The sequence below is a fragment of the Engraulis encrasicolus genome, chromosome 13 (assembly GCF_034702125.1).
Source record: "Engraulis encrasicolus isolate BLACKSEA-1 chromosome 13, IST_EnEncr_1.0, whole genome shotgun sequence".
In the NCBI taxonomy this organism is placed as follows: domain Eukaryota; kingdom Metazoa; phylum Chordata; class Actinopteri; order Clupeiformes; family Engraulidae; genus Engraulis; species Engraulis encrasicolus.
Genome location: NC_085869.1, coordinates 36,628,743 through 36,652,476, shown reverse-complemented (window position 1 = coordinate 36,652,476; position 23,734 = coordinate 36,628,743). Strand labels below are relative to the sequence as shown.

Here is a 23,734-nt window from a genome sequence, read left to right as displayed (position 1 = left end):
CAAGATATACCAAAAATATTTGTTAAACTATTGCTGTATATTGTCATTGTAGTGTGTAGCGTAAGCCTGAAATATTTATGAGTCAAGGCTCTTGGGTAGACAGCAGGAGATTTTTGAAAAATGCAATATTTTGAAGATCCACGACGTCCAAAGACAAAACCTATTTTTTAAATTGTTACAAAGGCTTTCCCTGCTCTTCTCTGTAGCGACAACGCAGATAACCAAAAATAAACAATTGTGGGCAGGGCGTTTGGGGGGGGGGGGGGGGGGGGGGGGGTTGGGGCTTTAGGGGAGGGTGTATGGGGATGGGATGGGGGCTTTGGGGTGGTGAGCAGGACACTTCCGCTGTAGCAGAGCAGGTTTGGAGTGGAGCAGCAGTGTATTGTGGGGGATTTTAGGGTTTCGTCGGTCGCTAGTTGGAGGCATGAGGCCTCACTCTGGCTGGGGTGTGGCGGACGGGGCGGGCTTGATGATGAAATGTCTTGAGTGCAAGACGAGAGCAGTTTGTCCTGCATTTGACCTGCCCTCTCCCTAAGAAAAGAATATTAATATATTTGGGGTTGTGTGTTTTGTGTGTGTTGGACCCAAGCAGAAGTTTGGTTTCAAAGGAGCACCAGAAGAGCCAAGGAGTTCCTTGGCGGTTCTTTTGGTGCGTTTGTGCTAGTGTGACTTCAAACTCCTGGTCCTCCCCTTTCCCCCTCCCTTTTCCCTTTCCATGGCAAACTGGGAGTTGTGATCCTCTGCAGACCGGCGATTAATCCAGTACTGAGGCATTAGGGACCGACAGTGCGTAGTTGGCGATCCAAAAGGGGCTGTTCCTGTTGTTTCTCTCTCTCTCTGTCCTTGTTAAGTTTCCTACCAATTGTCTCAGCCATGATGGAAAGCTTGAACCAAAGTCGTTTTCTTCTCACTAGCTGCTGTGCCTGTGTAGGACAAGCCGAGAGGGCTGTCCTCACGCTCACTAGTCGATACACTACTGACTGAAAAACCCTGTTTATTTTCCACTTGCAGAGAAAACAAAAACAATCTGTTCAACTAATATTTCCAGAAAGAATGAAAAATAGCTATTAAAGGACAAGAGCTTGTGCAGTATCATGGATATCGGCAGGGTGGTGGAAGGAAACCGTGCTTATTCGAACAATGCCAAACGACAAAACACAATGGTACACTGTTCGAGCTTTTGGTAGTTTAATGTATCCAAAGAATCTCAGAGCCTTCCTGAAGTGCTGTTGAGTGTTTTTTTGGTAATTGGTGTGGATCGTCTCTGTCATCATCAAACCACCTTTCCATCACTTCATCCGTTGAGGCAGCCGCCTCAAAAAAACGTAAAAATATCGATATTATGGTGACAATAATTTTCACTAACCTGCTCCTTTTGCTGTGGTATGGTTAAAAAAAACCTATTGGAGCCTAATACATAAGAGAAAATGCCAATTTTGTATTGCTTTTTGTTACTGTGCCTGTCTAGATGTTTATAGTGCTTCTTGCATATGCGTCTTCAACGTATCTCTGTTCATCTCCCCTTCCATGCTAACAGCAGTTACACTGCCTCTTGCCTCAAAAGCAAACCCCCGCAGTGCTCATCTCTTATCATGTCGTCGTTTTTGTACGTTATAACTTTTTTTTATTTTTTTTATTAAATACCTCAGCAGCACTTAGCAGAAAGGTTCACTTTAAACAACATAACACCCACAAATCCAATATTAACCTCTTTTTTTCTATTATGACAAAACACCACAAAAAAAAAACAATACAAAAAAATATCCTCCGCTAGAAGAACCTAATGTCAAAGACAAACTACTACTGCTAGTTCAAGTACTACTACTTCTTAGGGTGATTCCAGGTTAACCAGTAATGATTTATTTTATCCTACTTGCCAAAGTTAAAGTAAAAAGCCTTTGTCTCTGCGGCTGGGTTGATGTCTTGTTGCTGCTCACTCCGCTGGGTCTGTCCGGAGGTCTCAGCTCGGCCTCTTGGGATGTGTAGTTTTTCTTTTTGTTTGTGGTTATGTTATCTAAGTTGTAGTGCAGTAGCTTGGCCCTCTGGCTCAGCACAGAGGCCACCAGGAGTTACTGATATATTTATCTGAGGAACGACTTAACGATTAGAGAGGAAAAAAATCTTTTCTTTTTTTTAAATGCTATATATATACACACATGTAAGATATTCATATTTTATATTTGATCTATTATCAAGATTGAATGTAGTGTTTTTGTCATGTTTATTCACAAAAGAAACTGAAAAAAAAGACTAAATAATGATGGCAATTCTGAAATCTTTGTCCAGACCAAAAATGAAACCACACCCCTTCTGGGTGAGTTGCTGTCATATGTGACTCCTCCCACAAAGGGTGTGGCCTAACACATAGGAGGGGCTTCCTCTGGTGCTCCTTACATATAGCACGCCCTGCTTTCACTGTTGCTGGGGTAACAAACTCTAAAGCACCTGATCTTAACCTCTTTTTTTGTTCTTGATTACAGACTTGATTTTGATGTGTTTTTAACAATCATTTTGTTTTTTGCCTTTGTTTCTATAGCATGAGGGAGCAGCATCACTGGCTTTCTTAGTTCTTTAACAAAGCAAACATGAGTTACTCTGATCATTTATGCCTTACTGTCTTTATTTTATCTTTTGTAGGACGATAGATAACAGTGTAGCAAACTTGAGTGTGAGTGTGCGGGAGGAAAGACGTTCTGCATGCGTGTATGTATGTCGGACTCACTCGGATCATGCGCAATTGGGCTGAAACAACGCTGTGAGGGATTTCTTGTTTTTGTACCATTTTTTTAAAAATATCATTGTGTTTTCAGGTTTTTGTTGCTATCTGTGGTTTTCATGGTGTGACATGGACGGTTGCAACACCTGCAAGATTGCAAAAAAGAAAAAAGCTTTACTACAGAACCGGCTCATGTGGGGTGAAAATGGCTGAGCTCGACTGACCTTTGTAGTCTGTGGCCGCCATTTTGTGTTTGACCTGTAGTGAAGCCTGAAGAATTTCTAGGTGGAGTGCTTGGAAATTTAAAAAAAGTGATTCTCTCTGAAGGCAGTTTCTCTTTCAAAGAGAAACCAAATTTGTCAGAGATAAAATACCACAGTGACCACTCTGTGCTTCTTTTTGTTGATGGTTTTGAAACCTATGTGCTCATTCTAGCGTCCCCTCTACAGCGCTTGGTCTCTAGGATGGTAGAAGCTTAGAGTTTGAACGCTCTAGTCTGTGATTGGTTAGGAGTAGAGCTGCTGGTCTTTCTGATTGGGTGGTGATTGATTGTGTCGTGATTTGATTGGCCCAGAGGTGGATGGTCTCTGGGCGAGGGGAACTTCGTTCTGTCCTAGCGCTGATAGCAGGTGGACGCCTTGGGGTGGCATGGGGCGGCACACCAGAGAAGTTGTGTAGTGGGTCTGGGAAAAAAGCAGCTGTTGTATACCTCATTTCTAACTCAAGACTGAGTCAAATTTGCTTTAATCTACTTTAAGAAAAATAACACAAAAAAAACAAAAACAAAACAGAAAAAAGAATACAAAAAAAAAGATACAAAAATGAAATGTCTGGAGAGGAGTCTGCCCATGTCTATTTAGCCTCTGGGGAGTGTGTGTGTGTGTGCGATCTGGAGGAAGCCAAGGAGATACAGACGTGCTTGTGCGCACACAACCACAAAAGACACACACGCTCACACTGTTGAATGTCAGCAAGGACTTCATTGCTGAACCTTTTTCTTTCATGAACTTAAAAACAAGATCCTGTTTTCCCCTTTGTTTCCTTGAGTTGTTAATCATCTGTTTAATTTTGAAATCAGTATTGTTCTTTTTTTTATGTGCATTGTTTTTATATCTATAAATATATTATATATTCTGTCTTATATATTCTCCGTTTTCCTCCCATTTCATTTACTTTTGTTATGATTTGACAATCATTGTATTGATTTTGTTTGCCTTCCATCTCTCTCTTTCTCACAAACACACATCTGAATGTAGCTGTGAATGTGTAGTGTGTGGTGTGGTGTGGTGTGTGTGGGGACAGCAAAGGTGTTGTCTGGCGTTTTGTCTCCTTGGCTTGGCTCTCAAGTCTCCCCACTTTTCTCTCCATGGTAACCAAAGACTTACTAAAAGTGATTGTACAGACTAAACTATCTCTCAGCACAACCCTGCATGTGCACACACACCATCCGCTAACAGAACATTACACACACACACACACACACACACACACACACACACACACACACACAAATAGTCAGGGTTGTGTGGAGATGGGTAGGACTGGGTCGGTTTCTCTCAACGGACGTGTCGAACCCTTGCTGGGCTGGGTGAAGGTCTCTTAAACACGCACGCGCTTGGGTCGGGAGGGGCCTGCATGTCGAGCCAAGCTTTCAAGAGTCCGCGCTTGTATATCGCAGCCACACAATGTGGTTTTTAACGTGGCCATTAGGCCACAACTCCGAGACACTTGTAGGCAAAAGCTGTCTCCTATGACATGCCGCCTCTCTCCTCACCCTTTCACTCTCTCCTGTGACGTTGGACCCCTCGTGTCTGTCTCTTGTCTCCGTATCCGTCTGTAATGTAGTGCTCTGCCGTCGTTCTTTTGATTTTTGTTTTGGTCGTTTGTTTTTGTTTGGTTGTTTTTTTGTCAGACGCATCAGCTGTGTGCAACTATGCATCGTAGTCCTCCACTCAGTCTTGACGACGCGGCTTCACCAAATGGCTCCCCGGGCCGATCCCTTCTCTCCCCGCTCCCCACTTCGCTTTAGACGTTGCACCGCTACTCGGGGGCGGTCCGTGGGAATTTTTACAAGCTCTATCCCAAAGCAAAAATCCAAATATTACATGTATGACAAACACAGATACCAAAGACTTTCTTTTCCCTCTACTACTCTCGTTAACTGTTGTTTTTTACGTCTCCTCTCAAGCGTGCGTGTGAAAGAGACCTCAGTCCATTCCCTGCTGATTTAGCTCTAACCTCAGTAATTCCAAAGCTTAGATGTATATTTTGGTATTTTTCTGAGATACTTAACGTGAAAGACGGAAAAAAAAGTTTGTCGTTTTCAATTTCTTGTTTGTTGGGTGTATTGATCTTTTTTCTGTCACCGCATGGAGTTAAACTTACAGAACTGTCTTACTCTCTTGGTAGGTAAATGAAATAGTATTTTTGTATGTTTTTGGGTGTGTCAATGTGTGTGATTTATCAGTTTCACTGCCCAAAAGTTACCAAAACAAGAAGGAAAAAAAGAGGAAAAAATAATTGTACATAACACATCAGTGGAACTCTTCCGAAAAAAAAAATGAAAATGCGTCATATAAAGCATTTTGTTATTCTCATCTCCTGCAACTCTGGCTCAAGGAATGTGTGGCCCTCTTCTTCTTTCTCAAGCCTTTGGTCTTTACTCTCTGTAGAACTCTCGCTCTCACTGTTGTCATAGTGACACTGTTTTTGTGGGAGGGGTACCTACCCCCCCACCCCCATCTTGGTTACCATGGGGACACACATCAGTGACCAGACTGTAAAATGGGCTGCAAAACATGGTGGTGTAGTACTGAATGACTGTGTAGGAAAAATGATTAAAAGTATGTGAATCAGAATACATGGTAGATTGATGCATTTTTTGTTTGTTTTTTCTTTTTTTGTTTTTATTTTTTTTTATTTTGGTCTGCTGTATTTTTTTTCCTTTTTATATATTATATATATATAAAGATAATCTTTTACTGTAGATGTACAGTTTTTCTTTTGTTGTAAACATCATTAAACCATTTTCCAAGTGTTTTAATATTGTAATATGACTTTCTTGGTCAAATGTACAAAGTTTGAACGTGTGCTCTCGTGAATGCAGCTCTGCACGCATCAACATGATGGTTATTATGAGGGGTGTTGCTAAATCATTACCAAAGGAGTTAAATGAATGAGTTCATTTGTCAAATTGGCATTTCAATCATTCTATTCACTTACATTGTTTAAACCACAAAACACTGTCAGGCCTGAGGGGGAAAAAAATCAAAGTGAATTGCACATTTTCATTTTATTATAAACAGTTCCTTAGAATTCAGCATTGAATGGGTGATGATGGTGCGCAGAAACTTTGTAGGCCGGTTTTAGGACCACATCGTGCAAGTGTATCTTTGAAGACGCTAGCATTGGTTACATGTATTCTGATATTTTTAAAAGCAGATATTTTTGATCCGTGTACGTATTAAAACGGCAGGTGGATTGAAAAAAACATCATTTTGACAGGTGTATTTAAGCTCCCTAAATTGGATATTTAAATTGGAGTTTTGTGTAAGCAAAAATATTCACATGCGTGAAAAAGGGTTTAAGTAAAGATTTTCAGAACCTCTCCTCAGTTGCTACGTTTACATGACGTTTTTAATTCCAAATTACGATAATTCAGAATTAATAGTTCCGTAAAATTTGCTTTGATCTTTCATTTAATTCCGAATTGTCAAGTGTTCACACAGCATTTTCAAAGAGGAATTAATATTTATTCAGAATTTAAGTCGGTTAATTCCGAATTAAATGTCTCATGTAAATGTAGCAAGTGAGGTCCTCAAGTCTCTCATCACCCGCAGAGCGCAAAAGGAGAGGGGGGGGAACTGTGTCGCTGAAATATTTACAGAGCTATTTTGTCCTCTAGCCATTTTAACCCCACTGACATCTTGAGGTTCAAATTAACGGCTACTGTTCAGGTGTTAACCCTTTGAGGAATAAGGATTTTCCTTCAGTTCTAGAATTTTGCTCGAACACCCACAGCTCCCATAAAAGTATGTGTTTAAAAGTCCTTATGACATACTGAGAACTCAAAATTTTGGCAAAATTCTAATCACACATTTGTGATGGTACTCCTCAAATACTCTCAGGAGGTACCTGCATGCTCTGGGAAAACCACATTTGACTCACCACACATCAAGCAGAATACACAAAACTGATTGAGGGAGCAAGACTGTTGAAATCTGTCTGATGAATTACAAATTATTAGATAGACCAATTAAAAATGTGTATATATACAGGCCTTGCATGACCATTTCTACAGGTTAGTCATGACTAAAACAAAGGGAATAATTATTGTATGATATGAAGTCATTCATGAGCCAGGCTGGGTGTTGGAGAGTAGTGACTGGGCCTGGGCGGTGTGGGTCTAGGGCAGGGGTGGGGAACCTATGGCTTGGGGGGGCATTATATAATTTTCATGTTATGCAGTTTCACATGAAATATGACATGTTTTGTAAAGAAATGTTAGGAATTACATTTTACGATACAATTAAGTTATATTTTCAGTGGAACCAGTGAAGGTGAGGTTTGTCGTAATGGGGGCCACCTTCAATAAAGGCCTAAAGTGCTGGGGAAAATCCTGGTTTGTGTACACGGTACGGCCCTTTGAGCACTTTATTTAATTTGAAGTGGCCCCTCGAATGAAAAAGGTTTCCCACCCCTGCTCTAGGGTCTGAGCTCAGTTGGGGGGGTTCCGGGGTGGGAGAGGTCGCATCTCCAGGGCATTATATGTATCAGCACTGGGTCGGGTCAGAGCCTGCAGAGGGGAAGGAGAATGAGAGAGGACAGGCTCAGCTTAAAATGACTGGTGTGATCAAGATAGGCTGCAGCCACATCTAGCTTGTGCATTAATCCAGCCATGAGTGCTCAGTCATTTCTCCAATCTTGTACCCTTTCCTATCTTGTCCCCTGTCCTTGTCAGTTCGGGTAAAGTCAGTTGAACATTGGACACTCTCGTTTAACATTCAATCTACAATTATATATTTTGGGGGGAAAGCCATGTGGCACATCAAGAGGACATTTTTCTGTTTCAAAGTTAGTCTGTTAGGGCAGTCATGGGTGAGCGGTTAGGGCGTCAGACTTGCATCCCAGAGGTTGCCGGTTCGACTCCCGACCCGCCAGGTTGGTGGGGGGAGTAATCAACCAGTGCTCTCCCCCATCCTCCTCCATGACTGAGGTACCCTGAGCATGGTACCGTCCCACCGCACTGCTCCCCATGGGGCGCCACTGAGGGCTGCCCCCTTGCACGGGTGAGGCATAAATGCAATTTCGTTGTGTGCAGTGTGCAGTGTTCACTTGTGTGCTGTGGAGTGCTGTGTCACAATGACAATGGGAGTTGGAGTTTCCCAATGGGCTTTCACTTTCACTTTCAAAGTTGGTTTCAGGATTGTTGTTCAGATAGATCATGTTTGTATTGTTAATGCTAAATTATACAGTAAAACTGGCTTTTCCCAAGTCAACAGGGACAGAGGAAAGGACTTCGTTGTGGAGAAATGACTTGGACCCAGAGAGACAGAACTCGGCTCAAAATGGCGACTTTGAGTGATCAAGAGCCAGCTGCCTGCCATTAGCCCTGTGTGTTGTGTGCCACACATTTGACACCATTTTGTGTAAGGGCGGCTAGTAGTCAATGAGGCATGGTCATGCCACTCCAAAGTCGTATGCAATTACAGAAGTGAGGACATCATTAGGCTGCCAATGAGCAATGACAAACAAATTGAGTCTGTTTCCACCACCATACCTCATAAGCCCCAGACGCCTCTCCCTGCTCCTGTGGACAAAAGACAAGTAGTCATTAGTAACCAACCCTTCTATATAGCGCAGGCTTGAGGTCCTTAAACATTTTTCTGTCAAAGGACTATATAATAGATGAAGATATACATCATAACACCATAAAACATCAATTCATTTGCAAATTGGTGTATTTATGAAACATTTGTTTTCTGTAGAAGTAGGTAGTGGAGTGATTTATGTGCTGATTGCATGCAGATTGCAGTAACCGTAAGGGCAGGCCTACAAGGGATCCCAGGGGTCTAAGATAGACAAGAAACCCATCAGTCCAGACATGACTGCTATCCGGGGAATGGGAGGTGAGTTACTTTCAGTTTTTGCATTCTGAGTTAGACAATGTCAAGCTCTCAATGGCAACCAAATCATCATGTTCCCAATGACTATCTAGAGACTGTATCTTAGGCATAATACACAGTATTATAATTCACAAAACTCGTTCATCAATTTTGAACAATGTATTAGCCTAAATATGAAATCTAAATTAAGCTGAGATCTTGAGTATAGGGGGCCTACTAGTACTTGCGGCCATTACCAAAGTCACTTCATGATCTATTTCATTAGTAAATGAACTCGCCTCCTTCTTCTTTTTCTTCTTCCCCTTGCCTTGTATTTTGGCATAGGTATCACCAGTCCGGTGCTGCAAAGCCTGTGAAGGGCAGAAGAAACACATCATCACATATCATGTGGCCAGGCCGGCTGATATGACGGGCATCGTCTCTGAGCAGCATCTCTATGTAGTACCCAACGCAGCCTCATGAGGGCACTACTGGCATCCTCACAGTTTGGCCTCAATCTCTTCACCAGGAATGGACTCAGCCCTTACTGATGAAGCCCATCAACTAAACAGGTGAATCAAGATGGCAGTGTTGTTGTGTAAGTAGACAATACCAGAGATAGGGAACCTACTGTATGTCTCGAGGGCCACTTACAGCCCTTGAGGCTGTTTCAGAGACGTTGGAATTAAAATAATCTTGGGCCGTTTGATCTGGACCCCAATATAATTTTATATAAATGTTATGCAGCTTCACATGAAATATGACATATTTTGTAAAGGAATCCTATAAAATGCATTTGCAATACAATTATGTTATATTCAGTGAACCTAGAGATGGTGGGGTCTGTTTTAAAGGTGGCTGCCTTCAATATAGGCCTAAAGTGCAGGGGGGAATCCTGGTTTGTGTTCATATACAGTAGTACGGTGGTTGGAAGATTTTTACGGCCCTTGGAGGAATTTGAAGTGGCCCCTCGAATGAAAAAGGTTCCCCACCCTGAAGTAGACAGACTTCTCCAATAGAAGTTTTTACAGTATGAACATATGTTTTACAATTCATTGTGAGTGAACTGTTGTTCTGAGAGAGGTGTAAGCCTACTAAACAGCTTGTGAAAGTAAGCCTTGCATTCCTCCTGAATACATTGTAAGGCAGGACTTTTATGCTGACAACATTGTCATTTACCTCAACTTAAAAAAGCAAATCACCAACACTTTAAACCTTTTTGCTGTTTGTGATTTGAAGCCACATTCTGTTGATTTCATACCACACACACACACACAAACAAAAACAAAAACACAGGTGCAGCGCTTCTTCTACAGTAGCTATTGCATTAGGGATATTCGAACGTTGCTTGACACCTGCAAGCAAAACCTGTGAGCGTTGTGGCTCTGAGCCGAGGTGTGCTAGTTAGAGTTTCCTATGTGACCGTGTCACTTGAGCACCTTGTGGTTGCAGAAGGGGGCCGGGTGTAGCTAAGGGCTAATAGCTGGTGGTTGGCAAACTCACCGCATAGTTGTCATCTGTAGCCTCTGGCTGGGCTCGCTGCTGCGCCTGGCCTCGCTGCTGAGAGGGAGAAAAGGGTTGCGTTTTGGTTTACAGTGGAAACTTAAAGGAGAAGTCCAGTTTTTTGAACATTAAGGCCATTTTCTGAGTGGTCTGCAATGTTTTAGAGTCCCCCTCACCGTTTATTTCATGATTGCTGCAGTCTCTGTTATTTGGCTGATTTGGATTTGATCTCAACCAGCTTTAGAATGGCCGTCTATGGGCACCTGCAACTCTGTTCTTAAAATCACCTTTAACATTTGTTTTCAAGAATATGCAACTCAGCAAGTGTTCAGCAGTATTCACTGGTGTTCCTTAACAATTTTCGTAGCGAAATATGGCATCTGTCGTGTTTTATGTGTGTTTTATGTAGCAATTTGTAAATTAAGTTTCACTTTCACTTTCACTTTCTTTCACAAAATAGCAAATAAAAAATGACAGAAGCCATATTTCTCCTTGAAACTTGTTAGGGACTGCTAGTGAACACCCCTAACCACTTTGTGAACTGTAGACTTTCGAAAACAAATGTCTAAGGTGATTTTAAGAACAGAGTTGCAGGTGCTCATAGACGGCCATTCTAAAGCTGGTTGAGATCAAATCCAAATCAGCCAAATAACAGAGACTGCAGCAAGCATGAAATAAACGGTGAGGGGGACTCTAAAACATTACAGACCACTCAGAAAATGGCCTTAATGTTAAAAAAACTGGACTTCTCCTTTAACTCATTACTGACATTAGACATTACTGTGTGGTTATTTTTTTCAAAAACTGTGTGTGTGTGTGTGTGCGTGTGTGTGTGCGTGTGCGTGTGTGTGTGCACGCACGCGTATGTGTATGTATTTTGTGTTTGTGAAAGCAGTGATGTACATCATGTTGAAAAAGTACTGTAAAACATACAGGGCCTCATCATTATTACAGCATTCTTATCTTTAACCCCTTTGCACAGAGCCTACATGTTATAACCTTGGTCCTCAATATTAAAAAAGGCCACATCTTAATCTGTTATCTCTCCAGCGAAACTGGGCCCAAATGCACAAAAAGGCTACACTGTTTCCCACAGAACACAGTATGTCTTGGTGACTGAGAATCACATAGTATAATAAGACAGATAGTAGTCACATTTCCTGTGTTGACTTTGACACATGCTCACACACATACAACACACACACACACACACACACACACACACACACACACACACACACACACACACACGCGCGCACACACACACACACACACACACACACACACACACACACACACACACACACACACACACACACACACACACACACACACACACACACACACACATTGCTGTGTACTGTATACATTTATGCATGCACAGATGTTATTGAACAGATGTCACTCACTCTCCGCACTGGGCCTGGCTCCGGCTCCGGCTCTGGATTGATCTGTGTGCCCACAGCCTCATAAGTGCCCCCTTCACCCTCACCCTCCTGCTGGGGAGAGACACAACTCCAGTTAACAGAACTCAACATGCTGCATAGACACAGCAAGAGGAGACCCAACTCAAGTTAGCACAACTTAACAATGTTAAGTTAAGTTAACATACTGCATAGACACAGCAGCAGAAACACAACTCAAGTTAGCACAACTCAACATGCTCCGTAGACACATCACAAGAGACACAGCTCAAGTTAGCACAACTCAACATGCTGCATAGACACAATAGACACAACTCAAGTCATCATCACCGCAACGCCTTCAGCTCAGCTACACACAGTAGGGCAAGGAGCTTGCTCAATCCTGCTACAGCGGGATCTCCACCCACTTTGTCTGGAACCAATCAACTGAGCATTTCCAACCGTCCTGGGTAGAGGCGTGTTCAAGGCAGTGACGTGGTTTAAGTAGAGACGTTCTATTGGGCTAAGAAATGTTTGGTTTAAACTTCGGCACAGCACTCAACCAGTAGCAAGCCGAGGGAGGCGGGTTAACCAACCCATGGAAACAAAGTTCTTCCTGTATGGAAACGCTAATCGTTATAGTCCTGGTCAGACCAGAATCGCTGTACGTGATCTGAAATCTATGAAAATCAGGCAAAGTCATTACAACTCTACATGCTGCGTAGACATAGCAAGAAGAGACACAACTCCAGTTAGCACAACTCAACATGCTGCATAGACGTAGCAAGAGAGACACAACTCAAGTTAGCACAACTCAACACAACACACCATACAGACACTACGCAGGTTTGCTCGATCATACTCTCAGCATATGGAAATACTGCATGCGGTTCCTCTCAACGCATGCAATACTGCGCACTTCATTCCAATTAATAAAAAAGGGTATAAAAAAGTACAAACACCCATCTATGATCATTCAGGTAGAGCAGTTGTTAGTTATGTAAATATGCATAAAAGTAATGAAACAAACCATTCTGCTGTAACATATAAAACATTTTATTCTTCTCTGTCTGTCATACGGGCCTACAAAACTTGCAAATGCAAATGAATGGCTACTAGCCATGCAAAAAAAGCTGTTTCCAGCTAACAAGAAATGTTTGATCCATTTTTAATAGCAGTTTATGTAAGAGTCCTTGAATGTTTCCATGATAAATATGCAACAGCAGAAGCTGAATAGAATAAGATAATGAGGAAAACTCGCTATGCGACACTAAAAGAGGTTTGCAGCCAGATAATGGACATTTCAAAGTGAACCATTGGAAATGGTAGTCAAAAGCAATCAAACTCTGAACAGGCCATTTCCCCCTACTGTATGTGCTGTATTGCCAGACATGCATGTGCTCATGAATGCAAATTCCATTTTTCTCCCCTTACAGCATTTTTAGGGAAATTTATGCCGAGAGTAAACCGTGTATGAATGTACATATTGTGGTTGCAGGCCTAACCCATAACACACACGCAAAGCCATAATGCTATATTGTAGATGATACATCTAATGTTGAATGTTGAAATTGAAATTCCTGAGGTGCAGTCTAGAGCCACTTACTGTCTCTTTGTTTTCTTCCTCAGTGACGAGTGGATTCTGCTCAAACTACAGAGAGGGCAAAACAGATAGACAACTAGAAAACAAATACACAACAGGAGTTTGGAGTATTATTACTTCTCAGTGCTGTCCTTCAATGTGCAGTAACTACGGAGAACATTGAACAGTTAACATAACCAGTTAAACAAGTTGTTGGTTGTTGTGATGCCTTAACAAGTGTCCTTGTTAAAAATCAAGAATTGGCCTCAATATAAGAAAAGGCCTTTGATAAAAGTAGCTCTTAAAATAGAGGTTCATCTTATGTGGGCAAATAAGGTCAAATCAATTGCCAGTCCAAACCCAGCTTTGACAAAATAATATCTGTATATACGCAGCCTTTGATACACATTTAGGTCGCTGCCTAATGGAGTTGGACTTTAGATCAGGTTCGAATCCCACCCCTGCACTGCATGGCTGAGGTGACCTTGAGCAAGGCACCTAATCCCCACACTGCTCCAGGGACTATGTATAACCAATACCCTGTAAATAACTGGAAGTTGCTTTGGATAAAAAAGTGTCAGCTTAGTGTAAGGTTTTAAAGTTTTGTAAGGTTGTAAGTAAGGTTTTGCAGGGCAGAGTGTTTGGGGCTGCATTTGGGCACCGCAGCAGCCGTGTCTAGGTCTAGGTCTCGGGTGCGGTGCGATCTCACCTTCTGCCTGAAGAAGAGCGCTGTGAAGATGATACAGTAGAGCAGGAGGAAGGCGTCTAAGATGTAGCAGATCACTGGGTCACTCACAGCATCTGTAGCGCACACGCACGCACACACACACACACACACACGTACGCACGCATGCGCACGCACGCGCGCGCGCGCACGCGCGCGCGCGCACGCACACACACACACACACACACACACACACACACACACACACACACACACACACACACACACACACACACACACACACACACACAATTAGTAACCACCTTACAGTACTTTGACTTTAGACACACTAATTATAAACTGTAGGCCTACAAAAATAGATCATTTCTACGCCTTTGTCACCCTCTCACCTCCACTCTCGTCTCTGATTTATATAACTTCCACACAGTACAAAGTGAGGATGTGATGCCACATGGCTGTCTTTAGGCCTGAGCAGAATATAGAGTAGTGCTCCTCAACGGGGGCTCTACAGCCCTACGGGGGGAGCCCTAGGGGGGCGGCGATGAGAAGGATACAGCTGAGAGGGGGCAGTGCTTAGTTGCAATTGGAGGGCATTGGTCGATTTCATTTTTTTGAGACTAAGGGGGGTGTTGTTAGGCTTATGATAAAGTGAAGGGGGCGTTGGGAGTCTTATGATAAGGTCTTGGGGGCATTTATTCAAAAAAGTTGCGACCAACTGACAGATAAAAACTGTGGAGAGAGTAGGTTACCTGGTTCAGGTTCATAGGCACAGGGCGATGACAAGACCTGACTTTTTACGGAATGAGAAGTCTGCGCACTTAAAATCCTTTTTGTAGTCTTTGCCATGAAATAACAAAAGACAACAAAAAGGATTTTAAGTGTCACTCCTAAAACTACAGTCAGCCCTTGTTCTGCACATTGTCCTGGGATGTGCACAATCTTCCCCTGCAAATCAAGACCTGACTTTTTACCACACTTAAGCAAAACCACAGAGAAGCCCCCAAGTCTGTTGTCTTACTGAAATGATCAATGTTTATGGAGTATCCAAGATCAGAGGTGTTGGGTGGTATGCACAGCGCAGCACAGCACAGCGCAGCACAGCACAGCACAGCACAGCACAGCACAGCACAGCACAGCACGGCAAGTGGATTAAGATGCTGCCTGCCTGCTAGTTTAGTAACTAACCACCAAAAGTTTTTTTTGGACAACTCTATTTTGGTCATGATCGACTTTTGTGTGTGTCCTACACACACTGCAAAGGCCAGGTGTATAGCATGGGTTTTAGACTAATGACCATTAGTGCCCTAAAACCAGAGACCTCTGCTAAAACATCCACATTATTACCTCCGCCAAGGAGGTAATGTTTTCGGTCGTGTTGGTTTGTCTGTCTGTCAGCAGCATAACCCAAAAACTAATCAACGGATTTGTACGAAACTTTGTGGAGTTGTTGATAATGACCCAAGGAAGAAGTGATTAAATTCTGGTGGTGATCCCTGTCACGGACCGGAACCAGGACTTTTTAAAATATTCTATCAGCAGGATAACTAAAAAAAACCAATCAACGGATTTGGACAAAACTTTGTGGAGTTGTCAGTAATGACCCAAGGAACAAGCGATTAAATTCTGGTGGTGATACAGATCACGAACCGGAACCAGGACCTTTTTAAAGATTCTTCACCATTGCTGGCCGATAAATCTAGATGCCCCTAGTGACCACGAATTGAATTGCGGGGGAAAACATTCCAAATTGTAACTCCACAAAAAGAAGGCAGAAAGACTTCAAATGAAAATAGGGTGTAACATAGTCAAATGTTCTATCAAGCAGCTTCCCTGGCGGAGGTCTGCGCTCTCTGAGTGCTTCTAGTTTTAGATATCAGTTGACTTTGAAAATATCGTCAGAGTTTCAGTGATTTCAATTGGAACACATATATCCACTTGGCATTTATGCTAAACAATATTAGACAAATCTTAATAGTTATTTCACGTGTATCATCTTATTGAATTGCAGGTTAGGCTATTTTATTGCATCTGGCAAAGTACACAAGACATCACAGCAAATGTCAATTCAAAGCTTACCGACTCTGCCCTCATACTGTATACGTAGGTCTCTATATTGATAATAATTAAATTCAGCGTGGTTGGGGTAGCATTGCAGAGAGACTCTCAAAGCTATCATCATCATCCACGTAGTTGTAACTGAATTGTAAACCGTTGTAAACTTCAAGAACACCCTGGCTAACCAACCCCACTCCAACTCAGCCTAGACCCTCGTCTCTGTTTTTTTTCTGCTTCAATCAGCGCAGGTGGTTATCTGGATCTCCTGACCAGAAGTAGAGAAAAATGTGTGTGTGTGTGTGTGTGTGTGTGTGTGTGTGTGTGTGTGTGTGTGTGTGTGTGTGTGTGTGTGTGTGTGTGTGTGTGTGTGTGTGTGTGTGTGTGTGTGTGTGTGTGTGTGTGTGTGTGTGTGTGTGTGTGTGCTTGTGTGTGTGTGTGTGTTGTGTGTGTGTGTGTGTGTGTGTGTGTGTGTGTGTTGTGTGTGTGTGTGTGTGTGTGTGTGTGTGTGTGTGTGTGTGTGTGTGTGTGTGTGTGTGTGTGTGTGTGTGTGTGTGTGTGAGGAGGCCGGGGGTAGCCTTCAGGTGAGGTTATTTCTGTCATGTGTGTGAGAGAGAGAGAGGGTAGAGGAAGACAACTGGGCTTCCGCACGTCTCTGTGGTCACGTTTGTCAGCAGCTCAGCAGCTAGAGCAGTGGTCGCCTTGCCTCAACTGCTGCTGCGTCTCTCCATCTGCCTCCCTCTCTCTCTCTCTCTCTCTCTCTCTTTCATTCGTCGTGTGTGTGTGTGTGTGTGTGTGTGTGTGTGTGTGTGTGTGTGTGTGTGTGTGTGTGTGTGTGTGTGTGTGTGTGTGTGTGTGTGTGTGTGTGTGTGTGTGTGTGTGTGTGTGTGTGTGTAACAACATAAAGGCGTTTAGGATGGGTTACTAAATTAAAAATCTGTCTAAAAAACTTTTCAAATACTGACTAAAATAAATAATAAATATGTCCGGTTTTGGAGCACAGCTGCTATCCTATTTTCTTTTGGGGTTAATGTTCAAGTTCAGCTTTCAATCTCATTCTCCTGCTCTAATTTCTTTAGCCCTTTAGTTTCCACTGCGAGTTAAAGAGTCTTTTTATGTCTGTTGGCAGGCTGTGATGTCAGAGCCTATATTGGCGCCACATCAAAAGCAGTTGCACAAACAAACAACCGTTTCAGTTCATTGAGCTTCACACTGAGTTTATGTCAGTGTCATCTTTAGTGTCATCAAATGTGTTTTTTTCAATTATTATTTACATATATATTTATTTAGAGTAAAGAGGAGCAGAGGGGAGGGATGGGGGAGACATGACACAATAGAATAAAAAAAAAACTGTCAAGATGTCATTAAATATGGGACAATAAACAGTTAGAGAACCGGGGCTCCAACATTTTCCTCAGCGAGGGGGGAAGTTGGAGCCAGAAGTTCAGTATATTTTCTTGATGCGCCATTAATGCGTGATGTGTCAGAATCAGTGTCATCCTTTACATCACAAAGGATTCGCAAAAGGTTATGTAAATGGTTAATGTTCACAGCTAAACCGGGTCCGTTGTGGACATGTTTCAGCATAAAATCATCATCAGTGCGTCAAAAGTACATCATTGTCTGTAAAACATTGCTGAAAGTATTGATGATGTCCATATAAATGGATAGGGTGACGCACGGTCACCTTATCACATTGACTCTGAGAATACTCTCTCTGTATGTCTGCCTTAGTTTACTTTTCGGAAGTTCACCTTTTAACAGTTTTCTGTAGTCCGCAACCACTTCTAGTACAGCAATAACAACTGTACTACACAAAGACTGGAATGCATATAAGCAGAGATTCTTTAAGTATAGAGATATGCCAACATAATAGGTTTCTATGGACACCTAACATGACCAGGTTCCGGTCTGCCTAAAGGGGCGTGTCATAATGCTCCTAGCATTGAATAGAACAGTCCTCAGGTCTGCCTAGGTCTGCCTAGGTCTCCCCCCCTGCAATAATAGAACCCGGAAACAATGGGCCAATGGAACCTCTCTCTCTCTACTCTCTCTGATATAAGCTCACATTATCAACATATCAACTTAATTATCACATATAGATGGAAACATTGACCATATAATGCTGAGAATGCTTAATGTTGATTGGCAGTATTGAAAGTGCTGAAGTATTTGAATTCAAGTATTGAAATGGCAATAATGACTCCAGGAATGACATAGCAGAGATGAAATCGCCTTTAAAATGCATATATGATTTTTTTCTCAGGATGAACATTGTGAAACTATTAAGTTAAAATGTTCTGTAAGTGAAGAAGTTATTATTGGTTAATGCATACACTAAACTAAAGGCTTTTATAAAGTATATATAATACATTATGCACACTTGTCCAGTGGTATGCTTTCTGTGCACCTGTTAAAACCCAGAATAGGCCTATCTAATGTCAAGATCACATACTCACTTCCCTTATCAGTTATGTTGAGAACAAAACTGAAATTCTATGCGGAAAAAAGCTGGTCAGCATTCCGTAGCCCTTTATACAGACACCTGCCTATTTTACACAAAACAGAATCAGAATTTTGGTCATATTGAACAACTCTCCGCCAGTAGAAAGCTGTACAAATCTTTAAAAAGACTTTACCGGCATAGTAGTACACTACAACGACATAACACAGATATTGGAAATAGGCTTACTTTACAACTTGATGCCATTTCGGTAACAACAAACTTATGATAGGGGTCATAGCTTAAGATTTTATGAGAGAAAGGTGTAAAATTGAAAGAAAAATATCTGCACACTTAAATCCCCTTTGTGTTCTTTTTAATAATAGGCCAAGCTTTCAGTCTACTGATCTTCCTCAGGGCTGAGAGAACTGAGTCCTGAGGAAGGTCAGTAGAGAACTGAGTCCTGAGGAAGGTCAGTAGACCGAAAGCTTGGCCTATTATTAAAAAGAACACAAAGGGGATTTAAGTGTGCAGACATATTTCTTTCAATTTTACAATTTTTGTTCGTGTTTGGCACATTTTAATCGAGAGTGCGGTGTGATCCGGCTAAACACATGAGAGAAAGGTGTAAAACTAAAGCAGAGTTTAAAATAGATGCAGTAACCTAACATGATATTTGCACAATATGTGTTAGCTAACTATATGACATGAGAGAGTACATCTGATCGACATTGGTGCCAAGCACATCCTTCAGTTTGATAAAGTCTGAGGGTGCGGTCGGCTATCTGCTGCTGGTCGCTATCTTTCCGCAGCCAATGTAGAAGCTTCACACGAGTCGTAGACTTCTATGAAATATAGCAATGCACAGGTTCTAGTCAATTAAATTGGTGCCCTAGATGAGCACCCACTTTCCTTTCTCTGTTTTCAGATATTGGCATCTGTAAACATAGCATCATACATCTGATATACCTACATACGGTATGTTTAGTTAGTTTCTCATGAATAATCATTAACAATGTAATGTGGTCGGCAAATGACCCGGGCTAGAATCGAACCCGGCGTAATAACCTAGTGCCCTACCATTAAGGCGCGGCAGGACCTAAAGTTTAATGTTTGTTTTACTTGATGTCCTCATACTGTGGGACTCTTGGCATTACTGGCGCCCCAAAGGCATTTGGTGCGATAGGCGACTGCCTTGTCTGTCTATGCCTAATGCCCTGGCAACACAATGAGTGCAGCACCCCACTTGTTTGGGATTACTCAGACTTGCGATAATTCACCAAATAATTAGCGAGGCTTAAATGATGTGTTGACAAAGCACTGACCATTCTCAAGTTATTTTTTTTAGCAGTAGTTAAAATAACATTCAAAACTAACGGTGCATACACACCGCAAGCGCGGACATCCACTGAACGTCCCCGGTATCAGTCCGAAACAGTTAGAATACATGTAAACAGGTCATGCCTTGCACACAGGAGCACGGTATAAGCACGTTGTAAGCGTGGCGCATGTTCGGCCTGACCGGACATGTCCGCGATGCTCCTTGAAAATAGAACTCCTGTCTATTTTCCTGCGTGGACGTCCGCGTTCAATGAGCGGGCTCCATTTAAAACGAATGGCTGCTGCCCGCGGATAGAACGTGGACGCTGACTATGCAGTGTGCAAGGCAGCCCGCGAACCTCACGGACTGGCGATGCTCCCGGACACACTAAGCGAACGCGAATATCTCGGTGTGTATGTACCGTAAGAAGGGATATCCTGTGTCTTTGGTTTTTAATTTTAACAAATTGTTTGTCATTATTTAACATGCCCATGTTTGACAAATAAACTAGGTTTGCAGACCATTAAGAATTTCAGTTTGGGCGCAAGTTTTTGATCTTGAGGGCGGTGTAACATTTTCATAGTCACACTAGTTAACGCAAATAAAATGTTTGAATGCAAAACACCACACTAAAAATACAAATGTATCCATTTGCATCCGATTCTGTGCATTTCTTCTGTAAAATCATGTCGACTTTGACATTGATGGTTGATGGTTGAAAAACCTTTGCATAATTTTGGCTGAAAAAGTGACTGACCACATACGGTATGACTGACCGACATACAGTATGTGCTTAATTTATGTAGGCTACAGTAATATGTATATTGTTCAACAGCAAAGGTGCAATATGCCAACATGAGATAATAGGCCTAGAGCTAGTTGATTTTGCAATGATCCGACACCACAAGTCTAAAAGCAGAGGGCAAAAACTGTTGGTCTGGGGGTGGGGAAACTGTATGTCTCGAGGGCTGTTTGAGGGCCCATGAGACTATTTTATCTGGCCCCTGATATGATTTTAATGTTATGCATCTTCACATGAAATGTGACATATTTTTTAAAGGAATCTTAGAAATTACATTTACATTACAATTAAGTTATATTCAGGGCACCTAGATAATATTGTGTCTGTTTTTAAGGTAATTGCCTTCAATATAAAGTGCAGGGTGGAATCCTGTTTTTTGTTCATAGTACGGCCCTTTGTTTGAGGACTTTTACTAGCCTGATTATCATCGACTTTCAAATCTCTTCAAGACTTGGTCTGACCAAGACCGTAACAATTAACATTTCTCGAACAGCATGGATGACCCACCTCCCTTGGTTTGCTAATGGTTGTTTGCGTCCCGAAAAAGTGCATTGCTCTTGACCTTAGTAGCAACAATGAAGGCGTTGCGTCATTAGGAGGGCACGGCCTGGCTAGACTTTTGACGGCACTTGGAGGAATTTGAAGTGGCCCCTCGAATGAAAAAGGTTCCCCACCCCGGTCTAATAACAGACAAAAAAAACTTGCATTAAACTAAATATATAATCTATTCATGAACGTTGAGTGATATGTGGCTGCATGAGGTTTATGTGTGCCCTCCTCCATGTCTCCTCATGTTTCCTCCTGCAGTGCAGGAAGGTCAACATACTGTTTAGGAAATAGCTGAACAACCACAATATCATAGATTTTTTTGTAAATAGCTGTAATGTGGTGGAACTTTCTCTTTGTTGCAGTCTCAACTGTGTATGGTCTCCCATTATATTAAATGACATGCACAGGGCCGGGGGCACAACAACTACTTAGGCCCATCGGTTGAGAAGCTTAATCGGGAACCACCTTCTCTGATTTTTCAAATTGTTATGTTGCTTCGTCAACGAATACCCACTGATGTTCATGGCTTCAAATGACAAACTTCATAATACAAATTACAATTTGCTACACATTCAGGATGTGTAAAGGAGTATAAAAAACTATAACATCAGCCTTACTAATGATGATAATGTGAATTTCGCATAATGCCCCCCAGTCACCTCATACTGCAGATGGGGTCGCCGGCGGGCCTTTTCACTATTTGCTGAAAACACTCAACTACATCATAACAACATTGCTATGACAGTACCGAGAGCCTTAGATTAAGACATAGCCATTACAATTTTTGGTGACAGTAAGGTTATAACATAGGCTCTGCGCTAAGGGGTTAAGCGCTGAGATAGTGAGTTTCGTAAGTCATACAGCACCATATCATAAAGGCATGCGCATACAGACATCTGCTTGAAACAGCAATACATTTTGCGTATTAAGAGGTATCTTTTGTAATGACAATATTGTTTCTTTGATTATTGTTATTATGTGTATTTCTACATATAAATGCTGTTTAAAATGCAGATACTTCAAGAATAGTCTGTCCAATCAAAAAGCTTTGGTATTCAGGTTAGAAGAGTAGTTCTGTAGCCTATACTCACTTTTTATTCTCACCGCAATGGGATGCACAATGGCCAAAAGCACAATATATAGTGTTTAGAAACTCACATCTATACACAGGGCCATACAGGCAAATGCATACATAACGTTGAAGTCAGTAAAGTAATTGAAATGGTTTCACATCTTTAATCATATGTGTATATAAATGTCATGTGTTCAAGTCTCGTGTTCAGCTGTCTTTTAGGAACAGCAAATCCTCGTACAATACAGAACTAATGTATCACATCCAAAATATGCAATGTAATGCATTATTTATTTAGCTATATTTAACGGCTTTGGCTGGTGAGCGGGTTAATCAAATGCGTTTACTATATTTTTTTCGGTACTATTTTGCGTTGTATCTGTAGGCCTACGGAAATAGCTGCAGTACAAATGAACTGCTTAGTTTTGATAAATAATTCAGATCTACGTCAGTCAAACAACAAAAACAATACAAATGTGAGACTGCAAAAGAACTATAAAAAGACCATACATTGCCCCTAACCATCGCAAATCAAATGTTTTACACTTCATGAGACTCAAAAACTAAACAGTCAACCTGTTGTGTTGTCAGATTGCTCAAGTGGGCCCTGCTCTATTCTCCTCTGCCACCTCTGTGTGTTGTGATTGCAACATGGAGGCCGACATGAAAAGAGGCAGACGGTCCCTTTCAGCTCGTCAGACAGCGGAAAGTACACCATGTCACGCTGCGTACTGCAAAACATACCTCGTCGAAGTACATTTACCCTACCGCCCAAGCTCTTACACTGTAAAACATTGCAGCCAGTTAAATGTTAAAACAGTAAGTTGCCATGCTGCCTTAAGTTTGTAAGTTAACTCTACTTGAGAAAGCCTCACGTTGAGTTAAGCCTTGAGTTGAGGCAACTTACCTTTTTACGTTGAACTGTCTTGCAATGTTTATAGTGTACTGTCTTCTACAGTAATGGTGACCCCCATAGTGTGTTCTAAAGGTCATGAGGTGGGCTGGCTGGAGGTTAGGATGTAGGTGAGAACACAAACAGGGCCCAGTGGGCAGATGGAGCACCATGCATACTGTAAAACCCTAATGATATGTAGAAATTTGAAAGATTTAACAAATGAATGATCTCATGACTTCTTCTTACCTACTCCGTGGACCATCATGGACAGCACCAACAGGCTGCAGGTGGCTCCCCACATTCTCGCCATTCTGCCTCCCTCAGCTGCTGTGCTACCTATCCTCCCTTCCGTCCGCCTCCTGTCCCCTCTTCTTCTTCACCAGAAGAAGATGTTCCACTGCCCTGCAGCTGAATGTGCTGCTCAGGCTCTGTCTTCCTCCTTCCTTCAGGCCGTGACAGGCCCCCTGACATCCCTCCCTCAAGTCTTTGTGATCACCATCATCATACCTCCTCCCACCTCTAAGAGGACAGGAAGCGGATGTGTGCTGATTATAGCTCCCCCTGCTGGTCTAGAATGTGAGTGCATGTCGCACAATTAATCCATTTT

The 23,734-nt window shown here is 42.1% G+C and overlaps 1 protein-coding gene across 3 annotated transcripts; it reads right to left on the bottom strand.

The window, feature by feature from the left end:
- Positions 1–331: 331 nt before the first annotated feature.
- Positions 332–23,517, bottom strand: LOC134461082 (T-cell surface glycoprotein CD3 zeta chain-like). Of its 3 annotated transcripts, none has more exons than XM_063213843.1 (8): positions 23,374–23,517; positions 14,018–14,109; positions 13,333–13,377; positions 11,733–11,822; positions 10,324–10,380; positions 9,120–9,191; positions 8,496–8,525; positions 332–7,511 (listed from the first exon to the last, which is right to left on the bottom strand). In XM_063213843.1, the coding sequence occupies exons 1-8, from the start codon at positions 23,435–23,437 to the stop codon at positions 7,434–7,436; spliced, it is 528 nt and encodes a 175-aa protein (XP_063069913.1). In that variant the 5' UTR covers positions 23,438–23,517; the 3' UTR covers positions 332–7,433. The 3 variants fall into 3 exon arrangements, with proteins under 3 accessions (XP_063069913.1, XP_063069915.1, XP_063069914.1); XM_063213845.1 differs by having other exon boundaries at positions 10,324–10,377; XM_063213844.1 differs by having other exon boundaries at positions 11,733–11,819.
- Between the last annotated feature and the right edge of the window lie 217 nt (positions 23,518–23,734).

Coding starts and splice junctions, on each gene's coding strand:
- LOC134461082 (XM_063213843.1), bottom strand. CDS start 23,437: ATGGCGAGAATGTGGGGAGCCACCTGCAGCCTGTTGGTGCTGTCCATG. Junction 10,381..11,732: donor AGCCAGGCCCAGTGCGGAGA/GTGAGTGACATC, acceptor TCTCCCTCTCAG/CAGCGAGGCCAGGCGCAGCA. Junction 8,526..9,119: donor AGAAGAAAAAGAAGAAGGAG/GCGAGTTCATTT, acceptor TTTTGTCCACAG/GAGCAGGGAGAGGCGTCTGG.